Raw genomic sequence first — 12,513 nt, forward strand, 5'->3', positions numbered from 1 at the left:
CATTTTTTTTGCGGTACAGCACTGTGTTATTTTAACTGAAAATTTCACGGTCGTGCGACGCTGTACCCAAAAAAAAAATTGATGTCCTTTTTTCCCCACAAATAGAGCTTTGTTTTGCTGGCATTTGATCACCTCTTCAGGTTTTATTTCTTATGCTTTAAAAACAAAAAAAATCTATTTTTACATTCTGCTATAAAACATTTCCAATAAAAAAAAAAAAAAAAATCAAAATCAAATTTTTTCATCATTTTAGGTCAATATGTATTCTGCTACATATTTTTAGTAAAACAAAAATCCCAATAAGTGCATATTGATTGGTTTGCGCAAAGGTTATCACATCTACAAACTAGGGGAAAGATGTGTAATTTTTATTATTTTATTTCACTAGTTATAGCGGCGATCAGCGATTTTTAGCGGGACTGCATCATTGCGGTGGATAAAATGGACACCTGCCATCTTTGACACTTGGGGGGGGGGGGGGTGGATGGGGGTGACTAGTGACACTACTACAGTAATCAGTGCCAAAAACATGCACTGTTACTGTACTAATGACACTGGAAGGGAAGGGGTTAACACCAGGGACAATCAAAGGGTTAAATGTGTGCCTAGAGGGGGCTGTGTGGGGGATGGGCTCACTGGATGAACACAGAGACCTGTGTTCCTAAATAGGAGGCACACAGGATCCCTGTGTTCACTGACAGAACAGCGGTCTGCCGTGTTTACATCGGCAGACCACCGTTCTGTCTCCATGGGGAGCGACAACGCGACCGCCAGCCCCAGGGACATCGCGACCACCAGCCCCGCTGATTGGCTCCCCCTCTAGCCAATCAGCACGTGCGCATGCCCACACTAACTGCTGCATGAAGCAACATTCATGTACATTGTTTTGCTAAACAGAGCCGGCCTGCCGCAGTAAAACTACCGCGGCTGGTCGGCAAGTGGTTAGTGGCTCATGGGGTGCTTGATGCTACAAGATTTGCAAAATCTGTGCTTGATTGGCTTTCATGTTACATGTAATGTAATCAATGCATGGGCTTCTGCTCAATGAAGAAAAAAAAAATCCAATGGTTTTTTTCTTTTTCTATGTGCTCACAGAAGACTTGTAGCTGTTAACTTCCTCAACATTGAAGTTGAGCTGCAAAATGTGGGACGTACTTCAATACAGGTAAGAGATGCGACTGCAGCCATAGGAGTAAAGTTATTTCCTGATTAAAATCTTTAAAAATTGCATGCTCCTGTGGAATGGAGGAAACTTACTATACCCAAAATGGTCCATGGAGAAAAAAAAAAAAAACTATTTCCCCTCATCACTTTAGAGTTAACCATACATAGTAACCTTAACATTATCTCCCTCCTGTCAATACATTGTGCGAGTCCTTTTCATTTTTATTTTATTTTTTTGATTAACCACTTGCCGTCTGCTCACGTTGAGCCTACTGCGGAAAAGTGGTTCGTTATAGTCTGGCGACGTAGACCTACGTCGCCAGACACTCCCCTTTGTTTTCAGTCACAGCGGGAGTCGGGCCAGGGGAGGAGCAGCGGCGATCGCCGGGGAATCGAGTGTGGAGATCCGCCTGCTTGTGTAAACACAAGCGGGCGGATCTCCCAAGTGACAGACAGGGTCAGATTGCAGGGTTCAGCATAGCTGAACCCTGGATCTGTCCTTGTGTCACTCAGTCACCTCCCCCCACACACGTCAGTAAGCACCAGGCATACATTAACCCCTCCCTCTCCAATAAAATTAACCCCTTCCCTGCCAGTGTCATTTTTTCACTAACAGTGCATATATATAGCACTGATTACTGCAGTAATGTCACTGGTACCCCCAAAAGTGTCAAAAATGTCAGTCAAGGGTCCGATCTGTCCGCCGCAATGTCGCAGTCCCGCAAAAAAAAAAAAAAAAAAAAAAAAAAAAAAAAAAAAAAAAAAAAAAAAATCGCAGATCGCCGCCATTACGCGTTAAAAAAAAAAAAAAAAAAAAACACCAGAAATCCTTCCCTTTGTTAGTAAACGCAATAACTTTTGCGCAAACCAATCAAAATACGCTTACTGTGATTTTTTTTTTTACCAAACATAGGTAGCATAAAACAAATTGGCCAAAAATTAAAAAAAAATTAGATATTTACATTTTTTTGGGGGGAATTTCATATAAAAAAAAAAGTTAATATTGTTATTTTTTCAAAATAAACGCTCTTTTTTTGTTTATAGCGCAAAAAGTAAAAATTGCACAGGTGAACAAATACCACCAAAAGAAAGCTCTGTTTGTGGGAAAAAAAGGACGTACATTTTGTTTGGGTACGGCATCGCACGACCGCGCAATTGTTAGTTAAAGTCGCACAGTGCCTAATCGCAAAAAGTGGCCCAGACGTAAGACAGCAAAATCCTCTATTGGTAAAGTGGTTAATGTAAAATTATTTTTTAAATGTTACTTTATTACTATTAAAAGGGCATGACAAATACAGAATGCCAGCATTTCTTTATGGAGATATTTGGAGACACTGGGATTGATTTCCAAAAGGCAAAATAGACTGTTCACTTTGCAAGAGAAGCTGCATTTAAAAAAGATTTTTTCCAGAGCTTATTAAAAGAGGTGGAGCTCTGCCGACTTCCAATGTCCAATCACGTACAAACAAAAATGCTGTGTTTTTTTTTTCTTCCCCATGAACATGACTGAGTACTGTATTCTTTGAATAGTGCAACTTCTCATGCACAGTGAGCAGCCCATTATTTGTACTAATAGTGGTTGATTTACTAAAGGCAAACAATAACTTGTTTTGCTGCTCTCCTGGCCATAGTCAACCAGGGTAAGCTTAGAACAGAGGGCTTCCTGGTTCAAAATACAGAAGAGATTGTTCCCCACCTGCTTTCCTGATCATCTTTCAGCAGTGAGCAACATGTCCTTGGCACTCGCAGTGTTTTAAGCATTTTAACCTCTTCAGGACCTGCCCGCATTGTACTGCAGACAGGTGGGTCCTTATAGGCACAGCAATGCACCTCTTCCCGGGTACAGAGCAGGTGTAACACACCCTCATCCGCCAACTCCCTCTGATTAGACACAGCGGGATTTTGTCCAATCACAACCCAGAGCCCTGTGTTGACAAAACACAGGGCTCTGTACAGATGGAACAATCTCTGTTTCTTCTACCTGCAGGGAGAAGGAACAAAGATTTTTTGTAAAAAAGCAACATATAAAAAGACACACATTACACTTGTTACACTGAACCCCTGATTACCCCAAAATGTTAACCCCTTTCCAGCCAGTGTCATCAGTACTGTGACAGTGTATAGTCTCACTGATAACTATTAGTATCAGATTGCCCGCTGCACTATCACAGTCCCAGTAAACGTCACTGAACACCACCATTGGCAGTATTAAAAAAAAAAAAAAAATCCAATATATAGTTTTGTACACTATAATCTTCACGCAAACTAATCAATATACACTTATTGGATTTTTTTTTTTTTTTTACCAAATACATGTAGAAAAATACATTTTGGCCTTTTCCCTGAAGCCAGCCACTGAGGAGATCACGTTATCAGACCAGAGTGCCCTGAGAATATGCAAGTATAAGCATTTACCTTCTACAGGGTAGTTAGTAGAAAGAGGGAGCAGATTTAAGAGTAGATAGTTCTAGCCTGGAATTTCCCATTAAATAAAAGACATGCTAGATTTAGGTATCTTTTGCTAAAATACTCCCAGAAGTACCTGGTATATGACCGTTTTCATCAGGGTATGGCTTTCCATCCACCTCTTGCACACCTTTTGCTGGAATCCAGAAATCAGGAACAGGTCTGAAGTCCTCATCAACATTCCAAATATAGTCTAAAAATGACCATCACAAAAAACATAAAGCTCAAAGGCATTCTCGTTTAAACATACTGTATTTGTATCCATTTTGGAAAATCCATATAAAACAAAACAACTGCTTGATTTTTTAATATTTAATTTTCTTACATGGAGGATATTGTCTTGCAGTAACTTAAAGGGATCTTGCCTATTAGGGATATATTGCTCACCAGTATGTATGTCAAAGCTTGTGGGCTGGCTGTCGCGTTGAGCCACTGGCTTTAGAACTTCAGTATTCATAAAAGGTGCAAGATCCTGATATGCTTACTTGTGGCAGGGATTCGATTTTAGAGTAAAAGAATCAGCATAATAGCCAGGCAACTAGAATTTTCATAAGTTAGCACTGGAAAACTATGTCTTCCTAATAACTTGTTTCCTTAAGGACATATTCAAGTTTTTGCATTGTAGTAACAAACTAAATAGGAAAGTTTAACGGTCGTTACTACAATGCACACTAACATGCAAACCATGGTGCCATTCAGTTTGAATGACGACCCAACATGCTATCACAGTAGTGGGCGAATTGTGGTTTTCAATGATTGCATCTGCTTACCCGTACATTTCAGATTTTATCTGCTTACCCGTACAGGCCCACAGATACACTGACAGATCTGCTGATCGCTGCTGCAATGCTTTACAGGCTCAAAAATAATAATTGCACATTTTTTTTTACCTACAGAAAAAAAATGTGCATTATTTTTTTTTCCCAAAAGTGAACTTACCCTTTAAACACCACTTTTTTTTTTTTTTCAGTGACAGAGCAGTTAACTCATGAACAAAAGAAGAACGCTTACTAATAGCAACCAAACAGCCTTTGGCTTTCAAAAAAAAAAAAAAAAACAATATGGCTGCTATAGACAAGAGTTCAACTTTTGTTCAAGTATTCATAAATGGATCAATAACAACCCATGTGTTGCTTGCAGCAAAACTGGTGCTCACTAGACACTGGAAAGACGAAAACCCCCCCAACCCGTCCGAAATGGTAGCACAAGTCAAACTCAGTTATCACTATAAACGACTGTTAGCTATCAGGAAAGGTTCTTCTGAACTCTTTGATAAACAGTGGAAGGCCTGGGTAGATTGGTACACTTAACCACTTAAGCCCCAGAGGATTTGGCTGCTAAAAGACCAGGGGGTATTTTGCGATTCGGCACTGCGTGACTTTAACGGACAATTGCGCGGTCGTGCGACGCTGTACCTAAACGTATTTGACGTCCTTTTTTTCCCCACAAACAGAGCTTTTTGGTGGTATTTGATCACCTGTGCGATTTTTTGATCATGCGCTATAAACAAAAAAAGAGCGTCAATTTTGCAAAAATAATATTTTTCACATTTTTTTATATGAAATTCCCCAAAAAAAAAAAAAAAAAGTAAAAATCAAAATTTAACATTTTCGGCCAATTTGTTTTATGCTACATATGTTTGGTAAAAAAAAAAAAAAAAAAAAAAAAAAAAAAAAAAAAAAAAAATCGCAAAAAGCGTATTTTTATTGGTTTGCGCAAAAGTTATCGCGTTTACTAACAAAGGGAAAGATTTTTGTCATTTTTGTTGTTTTTTTTTTTTAACGCGTAATGGCTGGAAACTGCGATTTTTTTGCGGTACTGCGACATTGCGGCGGACAGATCGGACCCTTGACTGACATTTTTGATACTTTTGGGGTTACCAGTGACATTTCTACATTAATCAGTGCTATACATATGCACAGTTACTGTAAAAATACACTGGTAGTGAAGGGGTTAACTTTATTTGAGAGGGAGGGGTTATGTGTGTCCCTAGGGGCGTGATTCTTACTGTGATTGGCTGTGGCTTGAGCTGTAGGAACACTGATCAACGGTCCTACATTGTAGAACCGTGTGATCAATGTTTCTACACCGGGGAGAATGACAGGTGGCTTGTTTACATAAGCCGCCTGACTTTCTCCCTCTCCCCCGACGATCGCCGAGTGACCGGCGGACATCGGGTCCGCCAGTCACACGCGCGGGGGGGGGGGATCCGTGACCACGCGGGAGCGCGCCTCCGGCGGCGCGTGCTCGCTCCCCCAGAGCCTCACAGGCTAGCGACGTAGACCTACGTCGCTCTGCCTGTGAGGGGCTGACTGCCGCAGTAAATATACTGTGAGCAGTCGGCAAGCGGTTAAAACATTTGTTATCAGATATATTGCTGATGTATGTATGTATGTCTGTGACCTATCTGCACTGAACTAAGCTCTTCTTTATATGCTGGTCAAATGTTGCCTTCTTGTTTAACTATTGTTGCTTTATTGTTTTTTGGTTTTTCCCCTTTGAAAATCAATAAAGATATGTTACAAAAAAAAAAAAAATATTCATAAATTGTGTCTGTCTTTTCAAATCAATCACCTATAAATGGACTACACTTGGCTATTTATATGAATCAACATATATATCTGAAACTCAATCACTTTTCAATTTCAAATAGTGAGACATTAAAGGATATGTCCAGGCAAAAAACGAAACGCTAAACCACCTCTGTGCCACATTCTAAACCTATTTTATCTAAACCTATAAAGAAGAAAAAATAAAAAAAAAAAAAAAAAAAATCACTCTACTTACCTATTCTGCAGCTGATCTGGTTCGGTCCCTTTCTGAGCTGTCAGGGGCAGCTTCAGCATGGAGGCGGGTGCAGGACAGGCACTTGACAACGGAAGCCCCATAGTAAGTCTACGGGTGATGTAACTTCCCATTAATTTCACAGCCATTGTCAGTCCTTTCCTGCACACAGCTTCTGTTGCTGGAGACTGGACCAGATTGGGTGCAGAATAGGCATGACCAGTGATTTTTGCTTTACAGGGTTAGATAGAATAGGTTTAGAATGTGTCACAGAGTAGGTTTAGCATTAGATAGTTTTGCCTGGACTTATCCCTTTAGAGTGGTTGTAACCCTAACCACTCTGTGTTGTAAAATGCCTGTTCCTGTGTTGACCATGGTAATCAAGGCTACTGATCCGTGATGCGGTGGTCAGTTTACGTGCTTGCACCAGCCCACAGTCTCTCCCTCTTTCCCTCCCTTCATCTGTCAGCTCAGTCTATGTGCGAGACCCAATCTGCTCCCCGCCCCTCCCCTCTCCTTCTGCCGCTATTTCCGCTACAATACACAACCACATTGAAGCTCCTCTGTTTTAGACAGATCTAAAGTACTGTAGGTCAGTTTTATTTTTTTTTTAATTATAATCCTAAATACCTTCCATCACAGTGCAGCTATGCGGTTACCTGACCTCCCTCTGCTGGCTGTCTCCTCTCGCTGCTCTCTTTAGATCAGGGAAGGAGAGTGGAGGGGGGGGGGGGGGGCAGCAGTGTTAAAATAGGTCTTTAGGATTATCATTTTTTAAAAAATAAAACATCCACAGTACAGTATTAGATCTTTATAAAACAGAGGATACAAGTAATGTATGATGTGACTTAACCACTTGTTAAGTCTGAATATACAATGTACAATATTTGCAGGCACTTAGCAGTTGTCACAATTGTCACAAGTGATGCAAGTGATACAAGAGTACAGGTCTTGCCATAAATCGAGCTACAACAGGCTGAAAAATGAAACATACACTTTCTCTCTTATCCATACAGTAACTGCCAATGATGCTAGTATGGGGAAGTTCACAAGCACAAATAGCCAGCTTTCCTCTATGGCCGCTCAGATGTAAACGGACCACCTGTCCGTTTACATCCGATTGTCATCCAATCCAATCTGCCAGGCCGATGGAGAACAAATCCCATCCGCCTGTTTTTAGTGGATAGAATTTGATCGGATGTCGATGGGTGTCAATGGACACATGTCCGCTGACACCCGCCGCTCCATAGAGGGCGATAGGTGGTCAGATCGGGTCTGCCTAAAAAAAAAAATTACAGGCAGACCCGATCAGTCCACCCCATGTTAAAAGGGGCTTAATTACAATTACTGTTACAGGTAGAGTAGGTGAAAAATAACTTCCCAGCTTACCGCGGGAAGATGGGAATAGATGCAATTAGGCTAATTTTCGGTCCCTAGAATTTCAAGTATGATAGACTAAACACACATTGGGTGATTGTGTCTAGAATCTGAGAACTGTGATAAATACCTTTGGTGCTTCCTTTTGAAAGAATGTGCTTTTTAAATTTCTTATCAGCTTGCTTTGTTGGCTTCCGATCAAAGCGAGCCCACAAATATGGGCAACCTACAGGGAAAAAAAAAAAATAAGACAAGAAATTAAATATAATCTTCCCAGTGAAAGCAGAACTTTACTCTCATAATCAACATCGACTATTTTCCATCTTCATGTTGCTAGCCTTAGAAAATACATAGAAAGATATTTTAAATTAAATTTTTTTACATTTCTTCTGTTTCAAGACAAATTGGTTATACATCCCAGATGTCTTGAATGGCATTTTCATTTCTTTCATCTGAAGGAGGGGATTTCTCCACTAAGCACACCCTCCTGCCTGCATGGCTGACTTTGTCAAAGTGTACTGGCAGCCCATGTATACTGTACACAAAATCTTCTAGGGAGTCATCACAATAAGAGCAGATGGATTCCAGGAAGTAAATACTACACAAATCATCTCCCCCTTACTCAAGATATAACAGAATATGTAAAAAGGAAATCAAGGATGCAAAAATTCAAAATCAATGACAAATTGCAAAAGATAGAACAAACCCCAAAAAATTCTTCAAATATATGAATAGCAAAAAGGTTAGGTATGAGCATGTAGGCCCTTTACAAAATAATCAGGAGTGGGTGACTGGAGACAAAGAAGATAAACTTATTAAATACTTTCCTCAGCTCTGTGTATACAAAAGAGCATGGGGGAGCTCATGACCATAATGAGGATGGTATTAACACAGCGCCAAATGATCCACAATGGCTCTAAAGTGATATGGTCCAGAAATATTTAGACAGAATAATGGTGGATAAAGTGCCTGGACCAGATGGCATCCACCTACCCATGCTAAAAGAATTGAGCTCTGTCATTTCAAAACATTTGTTTCTAATTTTTAGGGACTCGTTAAGGACTGGAATAGTACCACTGGATTGGCGTAGGGCCAATGTGGTGCCTATATTTCAAAAGGGATCAAAGGCTTTCCCAAGTAACTATAGACCTGTTAGTTTAACTTCTATAGTCGGGAAGATACTGGAGAGTTAAAAAAAAAAAAAAAAATGTATAATATATATATATATATATATATATATATATATATATATATATATATATATATATATATAGAAGATGAGTTCTTGCTGGAAAAAAATATTGTTAGCAACAGATAGCATGGATTCATGGAAGACAGAAAAAGTTGTCAAACAAATGTATTTCTTTTTATGAGGATGCAAATAAACCTTGGACAGAGGGTTGGCTGTGGATGTAGTACACTTGGATTTTGCAAAAGCATTTGACAGTTCCCCACCCACGGCTAATGTGTAAAAGGTAAAGTCTACAGGCTTGAAAAGATCAGTTTGTAAACGGATCGAAAATTGGCTAAAAGATAGAATTCAGAGAGTAGTGGGTAATGATTCTTACTCTGAGTGGTCCAAGGTTATTATTGGTGTACCCCAAAGTTCAGTGCTGGGACCCTTACTTTTTACTATCTTTAATAAAGGATATAGGTTCTGGGGTTAAAAGTACCATTTCAGTCTTTGCAGATGACACCAAGCTTTGCAGTGGAATAACTTCCTTACAGGATAACTACAACTTATAAGCTGACCTCAATGCACTGTTTCATTGGGCAACTATGTGGCAAATGAGGTTTAATGTTGATAAATGTAAAAGTTATGCATTTGAGGGCAAAGAATATGCATGCATCATAAATACTAGGGGGAGTAGAACTGGGGGAATCCATAGCGGAGAAGGATCTGGGTGTTCTGTTAGATCCTAAGCCTAATAATAATAGCATGCAATGCCAATAGCAAATTACCGTGATATTTGGCCCATACCCCTGACTAATAATACCAAACAATAGGAGAGAAAGATGGGGCTTTCAAGGCCAACGGGAGGAGGAGGATCACATATATCACACAATTTGACTAAAACACATCTTTATTGTACACATATTAGATTAAAAAAAAAATGTACATCAAAAGGGAAACAATTCCCATATATGACGTATATAAAACAAAACAGAAACACATATGTAGAAATAAATTCCCATGTGGGAATATCGGCATTCCCACACGGGAATTTATTTCTACATATGCGTTTGTTTTGTTTTATATACATCATATGGAAATGGTTCCCCTTTGTTGTACATTTTTTATCTAATATGTGTACAATAAAGATGTGTTTTAGTCAAATTGTGTGATATATGTGATCCTCCTCCTCCCATTGGCCTTGAAAGCCCCATCTTTCTCTCCTATTTGTGTTAGCATGCAATGCCAAGCTGTGGTTTCCAAAGCAAGCAAAGTCCATTCTTGTATTAACAGCGGCATGGACTCCAGAGAGAGAGATAATTTTACCCCTGTACAAATCATTAGTAAGACCTCATCTGGAATATGCAGTTCAGTTTTGGACACCAGTTCTCAAAAAGGATATTGGGGGACTGGAGAAAGTGAAGGAAGGACAACCAAACTGATAAGAGGCATGGAGGAGCTCCAGGACAGATTAGAGGAACTGAATTTATTCTCTTTTGAGAAGAGGAGATTAAGGGGGGGGGGGGGGATATGATCAACATGTATAAATACATAAGGGGTCCATATAGTGAACTTGGTGTCGAGTTATTCATGTTAAAAAGGTCAACCGAGAGGACAAGGGGCACTCTTTTCCTCTAGACGTAAAGAGATTTCGTTTCCAAATACGGAAAGGTTTCTTCACCGTAAGAACTGTGAAAATGTGGAATAGACTCCCTCCAGAGGTGGTTCTGGCCAGCTCACTAGATGGCTTTAAAAAAGGCCTGGACTTTTTTCTAGGTGTACATAATATAAATGGGTACTAATATTTATAGGTTAAGTTGATCCAGGGAATATCAGATTGCCTCTCGTGGGATCAGGAAGGAAGTTTTAAAGACCGTAGTCTAATATTAAAAATTAATTAAATAATTTTTTCAGTTTTTGCTGCTTAGATACAGCTAAGTTCGGCTTCAAGTAAATGGTGACATTCTAAGACCTTACTGTCAGAGCTGCCCTAAATAATAAAGAATAGAAATACCAGTGAAAAACATAGGCCTCACATGCATATGCTATGAAAAACTGTATAAAAAAAAAAAACTGTAAAATTTAATATTTACATTGCATTGAAAAAATCAGTTGAAATTTTCCGCATTTTGTCATGTTACAACCAAAAACTTAAATCTATTTTGTTGGGACCAACACAAAGTGGCACATATTTGTACAGTGGAAGGAAAACAAGTGTTTTTCAAATTTTTTTACAAATAAATATCTGAAAACTGTTGTGTGCATTTGTATTCAGCCCCCTTTTCTCTGATCCCCCTATCTAAAATCTAGTGGAATCAACTGCCCTCAGAAGTCACCTAATAAGTAATTAGAGTCCACCTGTGCGTAATTTAATCTCAGTATAAAAACAGCTGTTCCGTGAAGCCCTCAGAGGTTTATTAGAGAACCTTAGTGAACAAACAGCATTATGAAGGTCAAGGAACACAGCCATACAGGTCAAGGTCTTGGTGACGTTTAAAGCAGGGTTAAGTTATAAAAAAAAAAAAAAAAAAAAAACCCAAGCTTTGAACATCTCACGGAGCAGTGTTCAATCCATCAACCGAAAATGGAAAAAGAGTTTGGCACAACTGCAAACCTACCAAGACATAGACATGGCTATCCACCTAAACTGACAGGCCGGGCAAGGAGAGCATTAATCAGAGAAGCAGCCAAGATGCCCATGATAACGCTGGAGGAGCTGCAGAGATCCACAGCTCAGGTAGGAGAATCTGTCCACAGGACAACTATTAGTCATGCACTCCACAAATTTGGCCTTTATGGAAGAGTGGCAAGAAGAAAGCCATAAGAAGTCCCATTTGCAGTTTGCGAGAAACCATGTGTGGGACACAGCAAACATGTGGAACATATTATGGTCAGAGGAGAACAAAATAGATTTTTTTTGGCCTATAAGCAAAACTCTATATGTGGCGGAAAACTAACACTGCACATCATTCTTAACACACCATCCCCACCGTGAAACATGGTGGTGACATTATGTTGTGGGGATGCTTTTCTTCAGCAGGGACAGGGAAGCTGGTCAGAGTTGATGGGAAGATGGATGGAGCCAAATACTGGGCAATCTTAGAAGAAAACATGTTAGAGCCTGAAAAAGACTTGACTGGGGCAGAGGTTCACCTTCCAGCAGGACAATGACCCTAAACATACAGTTAGAGCTACAATGGAATGTTTTGAATCAAAGCATATTCACGCATTAGAATGGCCCAAAGTCCAGACCTAAATCCAATTGACAATCTGTGGCAAGACTTGAAAATTGCTGTTCACAGATGCTTTCCATCCAATCTCACAGAGCTTTAGCCATTTTGCAATGAAGCATGGGCAACAATTTCACACTCTATAGATGTGCAAAGCTGGTAGAGACATCCCCAAAAATATTTGCAGCTGTAATTGCAGGAAAAAGTGGTTCTACAAAGTATTGACTCGGGGGCTGAATACATATGCGCACCACACTTTTCAGACATTTTTTAAAAAATGCTGAAAATAATTTATCATTTTCCTTCCACTTTACAATT

General features: G+C 39.6%; 1 protein-coding gene across 2 annotated transcripts in view; it reads right to left on the bottom strand.

Annotated features, from left to right (window-relative positions):
- RLIG1 (RNA 5'-phosphate and 3'-OH ligase 1) overlaps positions 1–12,513 on the bottom strand; it is a 40,671-nt gene that overhangs the window by 15,887 nt on the left and 12,271 nt on the right. Inside the window, exons 3-4 of one of the 2 annotated variants that reach the window (XM_082256880.1) lie at positions 7,922–8,017; positions 3,761–3,823 (exon numbers count right to left, since the gene is read on the bottom strand). In XM_082256880.1, coding sequence (XP_082113006.1) covers positions 3,761–3,823; positions 7,922–8,017 — 159 coding nt within the window. Of the gene's footprint in view, positions 1–3,706; positions 3,824–7,921; positions 8,018–12,513 lie in introns of both variants that reach the window. The other variant, XM_082256879.1, reaches the window with a different exon arrangement.

The sequence above is a fragment of the Pelophylax lessonae genome (genome assembly GCF_965119305.1).
Source record: "Pelophylax lessonae genome assembly, chromosome: 4".
NCBI classification, from domain to species: Eukaryota; Metazoa; Chordata; class Amphibia; order Anura; family Ranidae; genus Pelophylax; species Pelophylax lessonae.